Source organism: Cladophialophora psammophila (genome assembly GCF_000585535.1).
Source record: "Cladophialophora psammophila CBS 110553 chromosome Unknown aczJe-supercont1.15, whole genome shotgun sequence".
NCBI lineage: Eukaryota > Fungi > Ascomycota > Eurotiomycetes > Chaetothyriales > Herpotrichiellaceae > Cladophialophora > Cladophialophora psammophila.
The window spans coordinates 96,507-112,421 of record NW_006912936.1 but is presented as its reverse complement, the minus strand read 5'-3'; the positions used below and the strand labels follow the sequence as shown (position 1 = coordinate 112,421).

Sequence of the window (15,915 nt, the reverse complement as noted above, 5' to 3'; positions counted from 1 at the left end):
AGGGTTAGATCCACTTCGATCCCCGCGCCAAGAAAACGAAGTTTAATCCGCCCGTTTCAGACGGCATCGGCTTTTACTGCGATATCAGCGTCCTGATCATCGTGTCAGACATTCCATTCCTAGATCGTCTCGATACAAGCCGCCGCAGATGTCTATTTGCAAATGCTGTAGAAAGATTGTGGGTGTTGGTAGCTTTATTTTGCGATTCCAAAGCTAACGTTCGGTGCGAATGCTATCTAGCGTACCGAGAGAGAAGCACATTCAACTCTTCGATTATCTTTTCATCCGCTCCTTTCTTTCGTCGAATTGTCTGGATTGAACTATCCCATAACCACTATTCCCATCCAACAAAGACATTGGAAGGCATGGCAATCCACTAATCTCATCTCTACAGGGAGAAAGGTTCAGCCCTTGGTGTTGGTATGAGCATACCTGAATGCCTCTCCAGCATACGAACAGCTCGTCTTCTTCGCCTCCAACTCCTCTTCGATATCCATAAGGCGATTGTACTTCGCCACCCTTTCTCCTCGACATGGTGCACCAGATTTCAAGTGGCCACAGCCGATGCCGACTGCCAGGTCAGCGATAAAATCGTCCGTGGTCTCTCCGGATCGATGAGACACAAAAACAGACCACCCGAGCTCGTATGCTCTTTCTGCAGCGGAGATGGCTTCACTCACTGTTCCGATCTGGTTCACCTTCAGGAGCAGCGAATTGCATGCATCAGCCTTTGAAGCCTTATCTATACGCCTGATGTTGGTGGCCAGGAGGTCGTCACCCACAAGCTCGACAGCACTGCCTTTGCAGATCTTGTTAAAAGCGCTCCAGGAATCCCAGTCATCTTGGGCAAAAGGGTCTTCCAACAGCGCAATGGGATATTTGCCAACCAGACCCTGGAACAACTCCATCAATTGTGTGCTGGATAGCTTCCTAGGCTCGCCAGATTTGAAGCCCAGGTCATATTCACCCTCCGTGAAAAACTCCGTTGAGGCTGGGTCGATTCCAATCTTGAAACGTCCCTCGTACCCAGCGGACTTGACAGCGGCCATTATAAGATCCAACGCTTCATGAGGCTGAGAAATAGGCGGTGCGAATCCCCCCTCGTCGCCAATGCCAATTGCGGCTTTGCCGAAAGTTTTGGCGACGATTGATTTCAATTCTTGATACACCTCAGCCGCCCACTGGATACCTTGAGCGAAGGAGGAGGCTCCCGTTGGTGCAATCATAAATTCCTGGAATGCCATCGGATTCCCAGAGTGGACGCCTCCGTTGAGAACATTCAAGAATGGTACCGGCATAACAAAACCCTGCCGGCGTAATCGAGTTTCGCGTGCCAGAAATTCGTACAGAGGAATATTCTTAACAGAGATCTGTTAGGTATTATTCGAAAGGAACAATCATCCTCATGGCCTACCTTTGCCGCCGCACATGCCCTCGCACAGGCCATACTAACACCAAGGATAGCATTCGCACCCAAGTTACTTTTGTCCGAGGACCCATCCAGGCCGACCATGAAGTAGTCTAACTCTTTCAATCCCATTCCCAGATCAAATCTTTGAGCTATGAGCGCAGGGCCAATGATTTCCCCGACGTTCTTTACTGCCTCGAGCACACCATTTCCTCCAAATGCCTTGCCGCCATCTCGTTTTTCGACTGCTTCGTAATCTCCTTTGGACGCCCCTGACGGCACAATCGCGCGGAATGTCCCATCGACGGTTCGTACTTCGACCTGAACAGTAGGCTTTCCTCGGGAGTCTAGCCGTTGAGAGGCTGTAACAGATGTTAGCAAAGTCGTCATAGCTTCAAACGAATCCAGGAATTATTTTATCTATAGTTGATTTCAGAACGAGAGACGATGAACACAACAATCTAATTGCGAATAAATACCTGCGGATTCCTACGGATGCTGGGAATCAAGACACCGCAATACCTTGTAAAAGGAGATATTAAGGTACCATCTCATGATTTATTTCGATCCGACTCGGCTATTACGGCCCGGTCGGGAATATTCTTCAATAGCATTGCGCTTCCCAGATCCAGGTTTTTGGGACTGATAGCATTATGACAAGCGAGAAGAGAGATCTCCTGATGATGGTAATGTGGACAAACAACCTCAGCTGCCTCGGAGCACGAGGAACTAGGGTAAAATCTGTGGAAGCGTAGTGAACACGGCCGGTTTTGACCACGTTCGGGATATCGGCTTTGACGAGGATCTCTTAGGTAATCTTGGTGATCTCTGCATCCGTGTCTATAAAATATAGAGAAAGCTAAATCATATGCCAGCACAGACATCCCCAAGCAAGGTAGTCTCAGGGGGATTTCCCTGTTAAAATCAGAACTTTTGGGCGGCGCAAGCCCAATTACCTCTCCGGCCAATAATCGAGGCCATGACTTTGTAGTACTCTTCTACGCCGCTGACAAAGATTTGACACCGAGTCGGCCAACTATGTGATCCATCGGTTAAATCCGATTGGGAGTTTTTTTCTCTCTGGATCAATCGGCTGTTGACTTTAGACTTGCTTGGGAAAACGATCTCAGGTTGCCCCGTGAGCGAAGTATGGAAAGCCGGTCTTGAACCCACGGCCACCGCGGCGGGATCTCTTACCGAAGGACTGGAAACCGATGTTCAGCCAAAGGCAAAATATGAAGGATCATAGTTTGAAGCGGCAGAGTTGGAAGTTTTATCACTTACGCATCGCGGTACATGACCAGCGGCTCGGACTCCTCGAACTTGAACGGGGTCAACATGATGGCTTTTGAGTCGAACACCCGAAATCCGGCAAGTCGACGGTGTTTTCAACGAACCCATCGGCTGTCCGTCCGTCCGTCGTGTGCTCAGGTTCTAATGGATTTTTGGTTTTGCTGTAGAATATGGGAGGGAAGTCCAGGCCCACGCGTGCTCCCGTGTTGCTTCTTCTGTCCTGAACATCGTGGGGAACGGAATACCAAATCATCCCCAAAAAAATGCCGTATTGAATGTTTCCAGAGCGGAAAGAAAGAGACAAAGACGTTTGTGCCGGTCAGCCTTGTCGCGACCACGGTGCGATGCTACACTGGCTCGCTTATCAAGTCATCTTCACAACATGAACGTGGCTCGGGGGGCCTTGTTAGGCTTTGAACCCACTTCAAGTACAGTATGCTCGAGAATCAGGACTCAGGACTCTCACCCAGAGCTAGCTCTAGGTGCTTGGGTCTGGAAACAGAAATGGTCTTTGGAGAGGCCAGGATTCACCACTGAGTACACTGGCATTTGGCATGTACAAATATTTCGACACACCTCGCATGCCAGCCACGAATATTTCATGGTCAGAATTCCACCGGCTCAGGCTGAGCGCTTCGCAGATAAATACCGACGACAAAAATTGCACCTTGTTCTTCAGTACGTCTAAGTGTGAAGTGTCCAGCAGGTGAGAATTGCGCCCTCTGCCATATTTCTGCATCTTCCTTCTTGGTCTACCTCCATGATCCATGGCATATTAGGGTCATGGTTACTTGCAGCTACAGTACGAAGAGACTGGTGAATTGAGAAGCTGAAGATAGAAGCAATCAATGGCGATGGATCTCTTTAGGCCACCCCTTTATGCCCCTTTTATGCCCCTTTTCAGCAGATGAGCAATGGCGTCATAGCAGCCACAGCCAAGTCTTTCACATATCGGCAAAATTACCGCCTACGGATCCTACTCGCCCTTGTACGACGAGGTAGGAACTCGTACCCAGTACGTTCCCATCCGATCGCCTGACACTTTCATGCATTGCCCGCGCACTTGCATCTCGTTGATGCGGGAAAGCCCTGCTGCATTTTGCAACCATGTCTGCACCAGCGATCCCAAATTTGAACTCCCTTCGCAGAGGAGGCCACCGTGGACGAGGGAGAGGTCGAGTAGATCACGGACCACATGCTGGTGGTTGCAACCAGCTTCATCACGATGAAATTGTTCAACACACCGATAACGATGCTGCCACTTCTCGGCAAAGCGCTGTGGATGCTGGTTATCTCGAGGATCCATTCTCTGCCCTGTTGCACACTGGAGCCCCCGTGTCAAGACGGCTGCCGCTCATGAACAGAGGTAGGCCTCTGTCCGCAAAAATGATCCGAGTTCTCCATTTACCGTCTGCAGGAACTTACGTCAGGACAACCTGCATTGATCGTATCGTCGATACCTTTCTGGCTTCTGCCGGGGAGGGACGCAAGCAGATCATCTCCCTGGGCGCCGGCAGTGACACCAGGTATTTTCGGTTGAGGCAGAAACGTCGAAAACGTGACGTGATCTACCATGAACTCGACTTCGAGGCGAACACGAGACGAAAGATCGCCCAATTGCGCAGCCCAGGCTTTGAAGCAGCCGCGAAGCAATTTGCTGAGGTCGACATGCGTGGAGCCGACGTTCAGCTTTCCCACGACGCGGCTGCCTTCATGTCCTCCGACTACGTCGTCCATCCTCAGGACCTCCGGCACCTCTCACAGAAGGAGACCTTGTTGACCGGCGTGGACATGACCCTTCCCACGTTGATAATTTCCGAGTGCTGTCTCGTGTACCTGCCGCCGGAGGGCGCTGATGCGGTGTTGCACTACTTCTCACAGCTATTTCCGGAAACGACGCCACTAGCCATTGCCATCTACGAGCCTATCCGCCCCCATGACTCGTTTGGAAAGACCATGGTAAGCAATCTGATGAGTCGAGGGATCCAACTGCGGACTCTGGAGAAATATGCTGGTCTGGACGAACAGAGAACAAGGTTGAGGACGCATGGCTTTAGGGAAGACGGGGCCGGCCCTAGCGGAGGTGCAGAAGCGGCTGACATAGACTTCATCTGGCAACGATGGGTAGCCCCAGAGGAGAAGGAACGTGTGGAAGGGTTGGAGTGGATGGACGAGGTAGAGGAGTTTGTGCTTCTTGCAAAGCATTATTGCATCTGTTGGGGCTGGAAAGGGTTTGGAGACAATTCAGCTTGGAAGGACCTGCCCGGTCCCATGTCTTGAGCTTTGTACGAGGTCTTGATGTCGTCTGTTTTGAGTGGTTCAGCATTGTGATGGACTGATTAAGCCCTCATTTGGTGAAGCAACAAGAGATGTCACGTGCCCTGGTTGATGGTTTGACGCCGAAACGCGACCTTTCTCTTCCACTTGGTGCCCATTTGTCCCAACAGCGAACAGCTACTCGGTATTTTTGCTCGGTAATAAAACCAACATGTCATCTGGCCCGGCCCGACATCTTCAGTCAATGATGCGCATCTTGCGGCGCTTAGAGAATCACTTTGCGTGAGACCCTCGTACCGAGTGCCCAGTACATCATCTGTTCACGCTTATGGGCTCAAAGGTGGCTGGACCGACAGCCGTGGCGCAAACACGCTCCAATTTTAATCCCCGACCCCGGCAACGATCAACCAAAACAAGGGGCATGTCTTTCGCTGCTGAACCTATCAAACTTGTGGGTCGTCGAATCTCTGCAGAACCATGGTAGCAAAGTCAAACAGTCCTCCAGGTAGAAGGTTTCAACTTTCGTGGAACTAAGAGCTACCTACCTACCTACGCGAAAGAGCGAGCATGTCCTCGACCAGTCTCGTCCCTGAGCAAAGACCTTCTTCCAAGACCTGGACTGGGGAGAGAGCATCGACTTACTTGGGACTGGAATTGACTAAAATTCAACGAGATTGCCCCTCCAGCATTCCAAGCAGGAACCGAGCTGCATCACACGGCAACGGGCAACAGGCGAGATGTGCCTCTGATTGACTTCCCTGTGACGATTCGATAAGCCAGCTCACCCACGGACATTACCCTATCGAGCCCCAGCATTAACCTCAAGTCGGAGGATTTCTGATTCGCGCTGTGAGATTGACATTGTTCCAAAGTGGACTGGGGCTGGACGCGATGGGAGGTTAGCATCCCTGGCCTTTCCCCATTCACAAAACAAACAGTGCTAACTGTGGGCCTTCTCCAAGCTATCTGGATCTGCTCAGTGGACCAACAATGCGCCAGCCTTGCATGGCTCCCAGACTGGCCCTGCCCCCGGCTTGCCCATCGTCACCAGGCAATTTGCCCTTCCTGAGCTTGATCTGCATCTCCTTTACTGTTTACTGGACCTTGGATTCCTTCTCTTCGATAGTGATTCTGTCTTTCAGTCTGTTTTTGTTTCTGCGTTCGTTGTCGCCGGGATCGTTGTTTGTCGTCTTTCGCTGTTGCACGCTCTGCGAGCACCCACGTTCCTTACCAAAACAACTGACTGACCCTAGTCACTCTTTTACGAGTCCACATTGGCGATACAGAACACTCCCAAGCGTCGCGAGGCGACGCTCATGCGACAACAATTATAGCGCAGAACTCGCTGAACGCAAAGAACCATGCGGAAACGGACAATCACGTCGAGCGCAAGCGCTCTACTCCTTCTCATCGCTTCTCTCGCCAGTGCAAAACACAACGGCATCCATGAGCACCTCGAAGTTCTCCACAAACGACACCGCGCAAATCGTGAACTGGCCACCAGGTCAACAATTGAAGCTGGAGAGCAAGGGATTGAAATAAGATCGGTTTCGGAAAGTCCAGCACCTCCGGCCAGCTTGGAGAAGCGGCAAGCACAATGCGCGTTTCCCACAGATGCTGGATTGGTTCCGGTCACCCCAGGAGATGAGAATGGAGGGTGGGCTATGAGCCCAAACCAGCAGTGCACGCCGGGGACCTATTGCCCGTACGCTTGCCCAGCTGGTCAAGTGTCTGTGCAATGGGATCCCAGTGCGACATCCTACTCATATCCCAAGTCAATGGTTAGTTCCCACGTCTGAGAACTACCCCCAATTGTGCTGACCAAGTTCAGAACGGCGGATTGTACTGCGACCAAAACGGCAACATACAGAAACCATTTCCCAACAAACCATATTGCCAGGCCACCAGTAGCAACATCGGCGTCCAGAACAATGCAGGCGGGGTTGTGGCATTCTGCCAGACGGTGCTTCCAGGAAATGAAGCCATGTTGATTCCCACGTCCGTCACCGGTTTCGCCACAATCGCAGTACCAGATCCCAGCTATTGGTGCGAGACCGCTGCGCACTATTACATTAACCCCCCGGGTATCGATACTGATCAAGCTTGCGTATGGGGTACCAACACCAATCCTTATGGTAATTGGTCCCCATACGTTGCCGGAGCCAACGTCGATTCCTCCGGGAATACCTTCATCAAGCTCGGGTGGAATCCCATCTACCTCGAACCGGCCACTCCTTTCCGCAATCAAATGCCAGATTGGGGCGTGAAAATTGACTGTCCCAATGGCGGCTGCGCAGGCCTTCCGTGCGCAATCGATCCGTCTCAAAACAAGGTCAATGAAATGACCGGCGACTCGAGCATCGGGGCAGGTGGTGGTGCTTTCTGCGTCGTAACGGTTGCAAAGGGTTCGAGCGCCAACTTTGTGGTCTTCAATGCCGGCGGCGATAGCAGCGACAGTGGCGGCAATGGCGGCTATTCATCGTCATCATCCTCGGGTGGTAAGAATGGAGGACAGTTCTTTCAAAGTACCAGCTCGTGGCAGTCACCCACGGCTTCATCTCAGTCATCATCCAGCGGAGCGCCGACCACTTCAACCGAATCGACTTGGTCCTGGACCTCGTCGTCGGTCATAACAACAAGCTCTGCTCCTACAGTATCAGCATGGACTGGGTCTACTACCGCAACTAATCACCCCTACAGACTACCAACTCACTCACCTTATTACTCGTTGTTCAACTACACCACGTACGCAGCACCGACAGGGGCTAGCGATGGAGCCAGCGATACAACCGTCGAAGCCACAGCAATACCGTCCGGGCCATCATCGTCATCGTTTGCTCCGCTCTCGCCCGCCACTGGTGGCGCCTCGACATTCCAACTCTCTGTGGTCAGCCTGTTCTCGGCGTTAGCCGTTTACGTGGCTGTCACTATGACACCAGCATAGCTCGGGACAATCTGTGGTATGGAACCGCAAAGCAGAAGAGCTCCGAGTTTTTGTTATGGGGGACTTGAACGCTAGCGCAGCTGGTCTTGCAGACCTGATTCGAGGATTGACTCGGCTGGACGACCTGATCACATTCTTTTCACTTCTTCCTGGATATTTTCGATCGAGAGCTTTTCTGTCTTTTGCACTGAGTGAACATACTTTCATGTCCGTATCATTCTGGTAATGCCGGCAAGGGGCACGCAGCTACGTCAACCACGCATTTTTGCAGTCGGATCACCTGCGCATCTGGGAGAGATTTTGGTTGATGGTACCGCATGCTCAGAATATCTATGGTTTGGAGACCTTGTTCTAACGATGCCCACGTCTGTTTGTTGCGAGTTCATGTTGGGACATAGTATCGAGATGGCTTTGAGGAGAGTTGATCGCTCAAGAGTAGCGCAATGTGTTGACCTTTGGCTGTGTTGGGTTGGAGAGAACATAAATATATAAATAGTTGATCTTAATCAATTGTGTTGATAAACAGATGTACTGTACCGAGTATGTACACATGTCCCTATATAGGTGCCTATCAGGGTCTCCATTTTAGCGCGGACAATGCCTGGTTCGCCCAACCCAGCTCTCCAGACACACCGCTCCATGTCCCTGGTGATCGTTCGTATAACACAACCCCCACTTTCATATTGGACTGCACCATCCGTCCACCACTTTCACACCCGGACGACCCTCTCTCTTCTTGCTACAGTACATCGCCCAGACATACGACTCTGGATCCACAGGAAAAGAACCAGTCAGCGAATCGGTGTACCCCCATACTTCGTATACTGCACCGGTCTTCGAATCCGAACCCCCAGCCAGGCCCCTTCAACAGATACCGATAGAACCGGGTCGCGCAGCTAACTCAACATGCCAGCGGCATCACCTCAAACGGTGAGTCTCTACCTAGACCCGGGCTAGATCTACTCCAGAATCCAGGTTTAGCCGTGCTGGTGGTGGTCTCTTGGACTCGGTTCAGGATTTGGTGTTGCACATTGGGGCTCCTCTGGCTGGCCGTTCTATCTCCATTGTCAGATTATTATACCAACAACCTAGGTCTCCCTCTCACTAACCGATTTGCACGGCAGATAAAATTAAAGTCGACCCTTCGCCTCCTCATCCCTCGTCTCCGCAATGCACAGAAGAAAGACACCGCCCTCTCCGTGTCGGCCCGCCGCGAGATGGCCGAGCTGCTCTCCCAGTCCCGCGAGGCGTCCGCGCGCATACGCGTCGAGAACATCATCCACACCGACATTACCGTGGAGCTGATGGAGATCTTGGAACTCTATGCCGAACTACTTCTCGCCAGGGCGGGACTGTTGGACGTCAGGGACAAGAACATAAAGGAAGGCACGGCACAGGCGGGCGATGACACGGGTTTGGAGGAGGCGGCAGCGAGTATCATCTACTCTGCGCCGAGGCTGCCGCGGGATGTGCGAGAGCTGGCCATCGTGCGAAGCATGCTGATCGAACGGTTCGGGAAGGAGTTTGCGATCCGCGCAAATGAGAACCAGGACAACTGCGTGCCCACTCGGGTAGTGGACAAGTTGAAAGTCGATCCGCCGAGTGCGAGGCTTGTGCAGGCATATCTGGAGGAGATCGCAAGGACGTATGGAGTGGACTGGCCCCCGCAGAGGGAAGGAGAGCAAGTGGAGGCACTGAGTAAAGAAGTCGATGGTGAGGATGCTGGAGATGATGATGACGGCGTGGGGGGTGGCATGAAGGAGCTGCCTTTGCTTGCAGACGGAGCACCACCACCACCACCGAACCCAGCTACGCCGTCCCGACCGAACAAAATCGATATTGGGACTTTACAGAATGCGACACCGCCGTCGAGCTTGGAGCCTGGAGGGGCCAAAAGTCCTGTCTCAATAGCTCCCCCGGGTGCGACATCTGACAATCTCAGCCCGAGGGTCAAATTGCCTGGAGGAGGGGAGATCAGAAAGGGCGTCAACAATGCGAAGTCCACACCATCTGCCGGAATGGCCAAAGGGAAGAGCGCCGCCCCTGGGGGAGGTGCCGGAACGGTGCCTGGAAACGTGCCGACTGTGGACGATTTGGCAAAGAGGTTTCAGGCGCTCAAGAGATGAAGATGAATTAATATCGGCGAGATACAAAAAGGCAGATCAGGCACCTGCTAAGCGGAAGAGCTGCGAATCTCATGCATTGACGATTTTGTTCTCTCGACATGCAGGCCTCGCAGATTGCGCTGCTGCCATGACATCTTCTGTTCCTGCGACAACTTGTCCACACCCCAGACTCAATCTACACGATCTCCTTCCCCTGACTCGGATAGAAATTTCTTCGGCACGGCCGCATATCCTTCATCTTCGACACACTTTCTCGCGGGGAGTACGTGCATCCTCTGCCATCAATCAGGATTCGAGCTCCGCCCCTCCGCCCCTCCGCTTGAGCGCTTGGTGAGCTTTTTGCGAGCAGGTAACCGTATAATCGGGCGTCTGTTTGGCTTGTATGGATGAGATCCCAAGAATGACTCGTCATAGTTGTGTAGCTTCGGATGCTGCACTCTTGTCGAAGGATAGAAGTTCGTCGTGCAGTATTCATATTTGGCACTCGATGTTCCAGCCTCGGAAAATTGGCAAAGCATACTGAATGCTCAAGCTTGAACTGCGCGTGATTGACAACCCGCCTTCAGGGCGGTACGCGAAGGGTGCCGACGTAACATCATATCAGATTAAAGGGACCGACCAGAGAGTGCTTTGCGGTAACCGGTGGTGTCCTTTCCTCGTGTGTGTCTCGAGCTTTGTCTCGGATCTCGCTCTCTCACTCCAGTTTGTCCAAATGCTCCAGTCTCGTCAAAACAACCTGTTTGCTCGTCTCCTCGATTTCACCGGCCAAGAAGACCTCGTCGAGAATGGCGTAGACCTTGTAGAAGTTGAACACGAGGTCCAATTCGCAGACGTTGCCGAAGAATTGGTCCAGCACCTCGACGAAGAAGTGGATAGCTTCGAGGTAGGCGAGCTCGTTGTCGTTGGCGTCAACGCAGACGCAGAAGAACAGGCCTGCATACCGCCGGTACACAATCTTTGTGGAGGACAGGTTCTGGCGGACGAGGGGTTGGGCGTGGGAAGTCGAGGCAGATGAAGAGGGCGCGGATCGGAACTCGACGAAGTTGGATTGGTACTTCTGGTCACGGGGAGCGATGAGTCGATGGACCTTTACAATGTCCAAAGGAGTCAGCGTGAAATGAACATGCTCGAGGAGTCGGAGCAGACTGAATGTGATAGTCGTGGCGTTGAACACTGTCTTACCTCGCCCTTCAGCTTCACCTTCTCTTCGTCAGTGTAAGGCGCGTACCACTTGGCTAATCTCGTTTTGCCCTGACGATTCTGGACGAGAATGAAGGAGAGAACCATGTTGGCAGATGCAAACAACGCTCAAGCAGACGCAGATTGACTGGAAATGAATTGATGCCGTACCTCGTACTTGGTGTGTTGTCGCCGTGTCCCAGCCTTGTCCCCAGCCTTATCCGACGCCAAGTCCGCCGCCAAGTCCGAGTCAGATCGTACTTTCCCGTTTTCGTGAAAGTCGACACTGCCCAGCCACTGCCATCAAATGCCCTTTTTGCGCTCTTCTCGACCTGGGTTTGCGGGCATGGAGTCACTCTTACGAGCTACTACCTTCAAGACTGCGTACGACGAAGTCATCGCAGCGTGATTATTCGCGCTCGCTTTCTCTATATGTGGTCACTATTACACTGTTTCGTCACCACTCACTGGATCAGCCTGTTTCTGTGGGGGTAGGTTAGGGCATAGAGACTGTGATGATTACAGTGATGATCATTGCAATGAAAGAACCGGTCACTCATTTTGCTTCTCCCACAACTTGGCCGTGTGGAAAACTATGGGCAAACGGCTTTCCATATGTGAGTATATATATTCGTGTTTCGCCTTTCCCTTGCTGTCCTTGGGCTCCATAACCTGTCCTATACAACATATCTATCAACGATCAGAACAACACTTCAGATTCTGCGCCCACATTGCATATCCACTTCGAAATCCGCAACGAATCCATATCTATAGACGAGGACTGCCTTACATCTCAAAAATGCACAACTCCTTCCGGGCAGCTGTACACCGGTTCCTTGAGGTCGGCAAAGAAAATCCCAACCGCCAACGCCCCGGCGGTAGCGCGATCGATGCTGGCCCTGCTCAGTTCAACGCTAGATATGACTCTTTCACACGATCGCCGAGCAGGGTGAAGAATGAAGTTGGGATGAAGCTGCGCGGCGGAGCCACTCGGGAAGGTTGGGAGAGGTCAGACGGATGGTGTAGATGCTGTATCGTCATGTGAAGAATGTGGGCGTCAAACTTTGGGTGTCGCATCATGTGCAAGGGCACAGTGCTCAACATGGACGGATGGTTGCCGCTGCTCCCCAGCTGATAGCATCTGTCTCTGGAATCTAGCGAGCGAGGCAGGTGATGATTGCCCTTAGTATCGATTTGGAACACCTCTGACCGTTGCGTGTCAAGAGTATTCCCCATTCCGACGTCCAGGCTCTAGAAGCACCATCTGCGCAAATGGAGACCTAGCTAAAAGATGACTGTAGACAAATAAACCCCAGTTGTTGTACATACCATCTGCTGTTATCCTCATTCGATGTATGCATGAAAAGAGAACTCCTCCAACACCGGGATGCATGATCCCACCGAGAATAGGGAAGGCCAAACCCGAAGCAGTGGTAGTCGGAACGGCCTGAACAAAGCTGTTGATCCAAAACTGTGCCCCCTGTTCAGTCTATCCCCTCAACCGAACATTGAATTCATAGCCTTATGCGCCAACTCGACCCCCACAAATGTGGCCGCATTTGCTGGAATAGCTCTTGCCAACGCCGGACCGAAACCTGGGAAGAAAGCTTTGATGCCACCACTTCTATAAACTTGGGAAATGACACCACCGATAGTCGGCCTCCCCTCGGCAGTCTGTATCCTGCTTTTGACCGTATCGACTGGGAAGACAGGAATCCACATAGCCACACCTGCACAGGCGCCGGCGGTCATGACAGCCGTCAGACTTAATTCCCCTGTCGCGTTGCCCTCGGCGTCCTTGGGAGAGAGGCTGCGTTTGACGTACTCGTAGACGGCAAAGTATGCAGCGGAACCGGGGCCATCTCGGGCAAGGGTCATGGCGCTACCCCTGAATACGGATCTTATGCCTCCTTCTTTATATAGCTGCCGCACGACGTCCAATCCACCCGAGTATTTGGGTTTTTCGCCCGGCGCGAGGTGTTTTTGACCTTGGATTTGCAGTAGAACTTTAACACGCTCAAACGGCGCCGTAATAAGCGTCATGGGTATGGCTGAGAAGAATCCCGCGGCGGAAATTTGCCCGATCGAATATTGGGGCATGTTATTCTTGACGGGCACCGTAGTGACCGTGTCCACGAGCCTTTTCCCCATGTCGTATCCCCAGAAGCTGACGGCAAACATGGGCGTGACACCCACCAATGGAGCAGAGACACCTGCATAGAGGCCCCTCGCCAGTCCCTCGCGAGCGACAGTTTTCTTCACAACATCGATCGCGCCCGAATAGACTCCCTTGTCGGCGGTCTGCAGGCGGACTTTGACCAAGTCGAAAGGGTGCCCGACGACGACAGCACAGACGCCGCCGACTCCACCGGCAACGAGAGACCGGAGACCGGAGAAGGCACCCTTGGCGCTCTCTTTGACTTGCTCTTTGACCTCCTCGGTGGAGGGGAGTTGCTCTATTGACGTCGGCATGGTGGCTGGTGCCATTGAGGAGAAGGGATGCTATAGAGACGGGCAGGAGGTTGAGGTCTGCGTGTCGAAGGGCAAGTCTTCGTCTTTGCGTCTTATTCTTCTGGTGGTGCGGCAGGAGGCAACGGGCGGACGGAGTGATTGAAAGGATCAACGGCGAGGGCGAGGCTAGAGGCTTGTCGGAGGGGCAGGTCAATGGCGGGTGGAGGTGCAGTCGCGTCAAGGGCGAGGGACTGGATTTAGCGATGTGATATCATGGTAGGACGTTGGGAGTCAAGGTTCAACGGCTTGTCCACTGAAGCTGAAAGATATAGATTCGCTCCCCCCAAGAGAACTTTGCACGCTCCGAATGAAATTGTTAGGGACGCGGCAAGCGTCGCATGCCTCTAGAAAACGCCGACCTTCACAAGCTTGTGGAGGTTTCAAAAGCCACGGGGCAACCAGCCGAGGTTCGGCCTTGGTTTGCCTCTCGGTGCCCTCCAGCCGTGGGGTGTATCTATGGAGGCCCCTCGGATGCCCCGAGATGTTTTCGTTCTCCAGCCGATGCTAGCATAATGGTCTGGACGAATCTCGGTGTCCGGGTACAGTACGTTCGCATTCTCCCTCATCAGAATTTGTAAAAAGTCCAACTCTCAAAATATAATACGCCCGACATCATGCTATCCCAGCTTTCCAGAGCCAACGACAACGCCTCTTTCCCTTTAGTGTACATATTTTTCATGCAATGATCAAAGTGACAGCCAAGTGCAAATCCCAAGCAATAGATCCTGCATCCATGTCACGCTGCTATTCAATGGTGAGCACGTGCAATGCCGTGCAACGTCTTCATCATCTCTCCCAATTTGTCCCCGAACAAGATGTGGGCCTCAGCGACCAAGACAATGGTGGCGAGGAGCCAGCAAGCTAGGAAGATGAGCGTCACCTTGACCATCAACCTGAGCAATCGCTTTCGACTAGCCCATGGGAAACTTCTCCACGCCTCGACTAACCCGATCTTGCCTTGTCCACCAATGATGGCAGGTGTGGTTTTTCCGCCAAATGTGCGGTCAAACGGAACAATGGTTTCATCTTCTTCCGGGAGCATTGACGCTGCGACGCGGACCAAGGTGACGGTGGCGGGAATCTGAAGGAGCACGAATAGAGCAACCATGAGGGAAAATCCTAGAAATCCCTGCCCGCCGACAGCATACAGATCTTTCCGGCCTGGCTGGTAGTGCGGATTGTCCATATGCTTCAGCGACCCAAACGAGCCGCAAACCAGCATAGGCAGAATTGATACAACCTGGTGGGTGGTTGCCCACAAAGCAACGGCAGGGGCTATTTTGGGCCAGGTTCGAATCGAGGGAATGCGCTTATACCATCTCTTCTCGCTGGGCTCCGAAATGACGATGTGTACCCAGGCCATATGCCAGGTGGCAAGGGCAGTTTCGGCGACGATGGCGGCAAAGGCAACTCCCAGTCGGTTGGGGAAGATGGTTGCAATGATGGAGATGAGGACACCACAGATGATATTCCAGACGACGAACATGGACAAGCCCCGGAATCGAGACCAGTAGCCAGCTCGAGCTCGAAGGTGCAGAATGGTCTGGCGAATCGATGCCGTAAAAGGCTTGTTGCGGACAAGGAGAACTTCGGCATCGCCCTCTGTGTCGGCTTCGAGGTCGTCGGGTTGTCCGTTTGTGGGCTTGGGTGCAGGGGTTGCAGAGTAGGCAGGAGGGTCTGTCGGTTCAATCGTGCCAACCGGGACGTAGGCCTCGGTCTCAGGGCTCTCAACCATGCATAGAATCGGGAGCAAGTGGCCGTAAGTATAACCGACCTTCGGTCTCGTTAGTTGTTGTCCCTAAACGCCAGCGGCAGAGTAGCAGCAGAGACACTTACGGAAAATAGAAGGCCAACGCAAATCAGACCAGAAAGGAGGAAGATCAGGGCGGCCAAGGGAGAGACTTGAGGAGACTCGCCCTCGCCTGGCTGCTCGGGCCCAGCTGTGGCTGCGACCATGCCATGGTGGGCGACGTCGAAGCCACGGCGAACCAAATGGGTAGACAGACTCATGGCGAGCAAAGATGGGGGGAAAGCAGCAATAGATGGCGACAATGGGAGGGGGAGGGGGAGGAGGAAGGGGCAGAAAGAATGAGGGAGTAAAAGGAATAGAGGGAGACGTGAGGTGCCTGATGCTGATGGGATGGTCTTTATTCAGCGCAGGGAGTGTCTTAGGTGAA

The 15,915-nt window shown here is 52.8% G+C and overlaps 7 protein-coding genes across 7 annotated transcripts; 3 read left to right on the top strand and 4 right to left on the bottom strand.

Annotated features, from left to right (window-relative positions):
- Nucleotides 1–404: 404 nt before the first annotated feature.
- Nucleotides 405–1,798, bottom strand: A1O5_08978 (enolase; the record flags this gene model as incomplete). The annotated part of the gene is made up of 2 exons (XM_007749558.1): nt 405–1,358; nt 1,415–1,798. 2 exons carry the CDS (start codon nt 1,796–1,798, stop codon nt 405–407), a joined length of 1,338 nt encoding a protein of 445 aa, XP_007747748.1.
- A 2,010-nt stretch (nt 1,799–3,808) lies between these two features.
- On the top strand, nt 3,809–4,981 carry A1O5_08977 (uncharacterized protein; the record flags this gene model as incomplete). Its single annotated transcript, XM_007749557.1, has 2 exons — nt 3,809–4,067; nt 4,119–4,981. The coding sequence occupies 2 exons, from the start codon at nt 3,809–3,811 to the stop codon at nt 4,979–4,981; spliced, it is 1,122 nt and encodes a 373-aa protein (XP_007747747.1).
- Nucleotides 4,982–6,339: 1,358 nt separating this feature from the next.
- On the top strand, nt 6,340–7,922 carry A1O5_08976 (murein transglycosylase; the record flags this gene model as incomplete). Its single annotated transcript, XM_007749556.1, has 2 exons — nt 6,340–6,759; nt 6,810–7,922. The coding sequence occupies 2 exons, from the start codon at nt 6,340–6,342 to the stop codon at nt 7,920–7,922; spliced, it is 1,533 nt and encodes a 510-aa protein (XP_007747746.1).
- Nucleotides 7,923–9,139: 1,217 nt separating this feature from the next.
- Nucleotides 9,140–10,048, top strand: A1O5_08975 (uncharacterized protein; the record flags this gene model as incomplete). Its single annotated transcript, XM_007749555.1, has 1 exon — nt 9,140–10,048. The coding sequence occupies one exon, from the start codon at nt 9,140–9,142 to the stop codon at nt 10,046–10,048; it is 909 nt and encodes a 302-aa protein (XP_007747745.1).
- Nucleotides 10,049–10,742: 694 nt separating this feature from the next.
- A1O5_08974 (AP-2 complex subunit sigma) lies at nt 10,743–11,335 on the bottom strand (the record flags this gene model as incomplete). Its single annotated transcript, XM_007749554.1, has 2 exons — nt 10,743–11,135; nt 11,231–11,335. The coding sequence occupies 2 exons, from the start codon at nt 11,333–11,335 to the stop codon at nt 10,743–10,745; spliced, it is 498 nt and encodes a 165-aa protein (XP_007747744.1).
- A 1,389-nt stretch (nt 11,336–12,724) lies between these two features.
- Nucleotides 12,725–13,714, bottom strand: A1O5_08973 (solute carrier family 25, member 46; the record flags this gene model as incomplete). Its single annotated transcript, XM_007749553.1, has 1 exon — nt 12,725–13,714. The coding sequence occupies one exon, from the start codon at nt 13,712–13,714 to the stop codon at nt 12,725–12,727; it is 990 nt and encodes a 329-aa protein (XP_007747743.1).
- Nucleotides 13,715–14,486: 772 nt separating this feature from the next.
- On the bottom strand, nt 14,487–15,748 carry A1O5_08972 (uncharacterized protein; the record flags this gene model as incomplete). Its single annotated transcript, XM_007749552.1, has 2 exons — nt 14,487–15,512; nt 15,575–15,748. The coding sequence occupies 2 exons, from the start codon at nt 15,746–15,748 to the stop codon at nt 14,487–14,489; spliced, it is 1,200 nt and encodes a 399-aa protein (XP_007747742.1).
- Between the last annotated feature and the right edge of the window lie 167 nt (nt 15,749–15,915).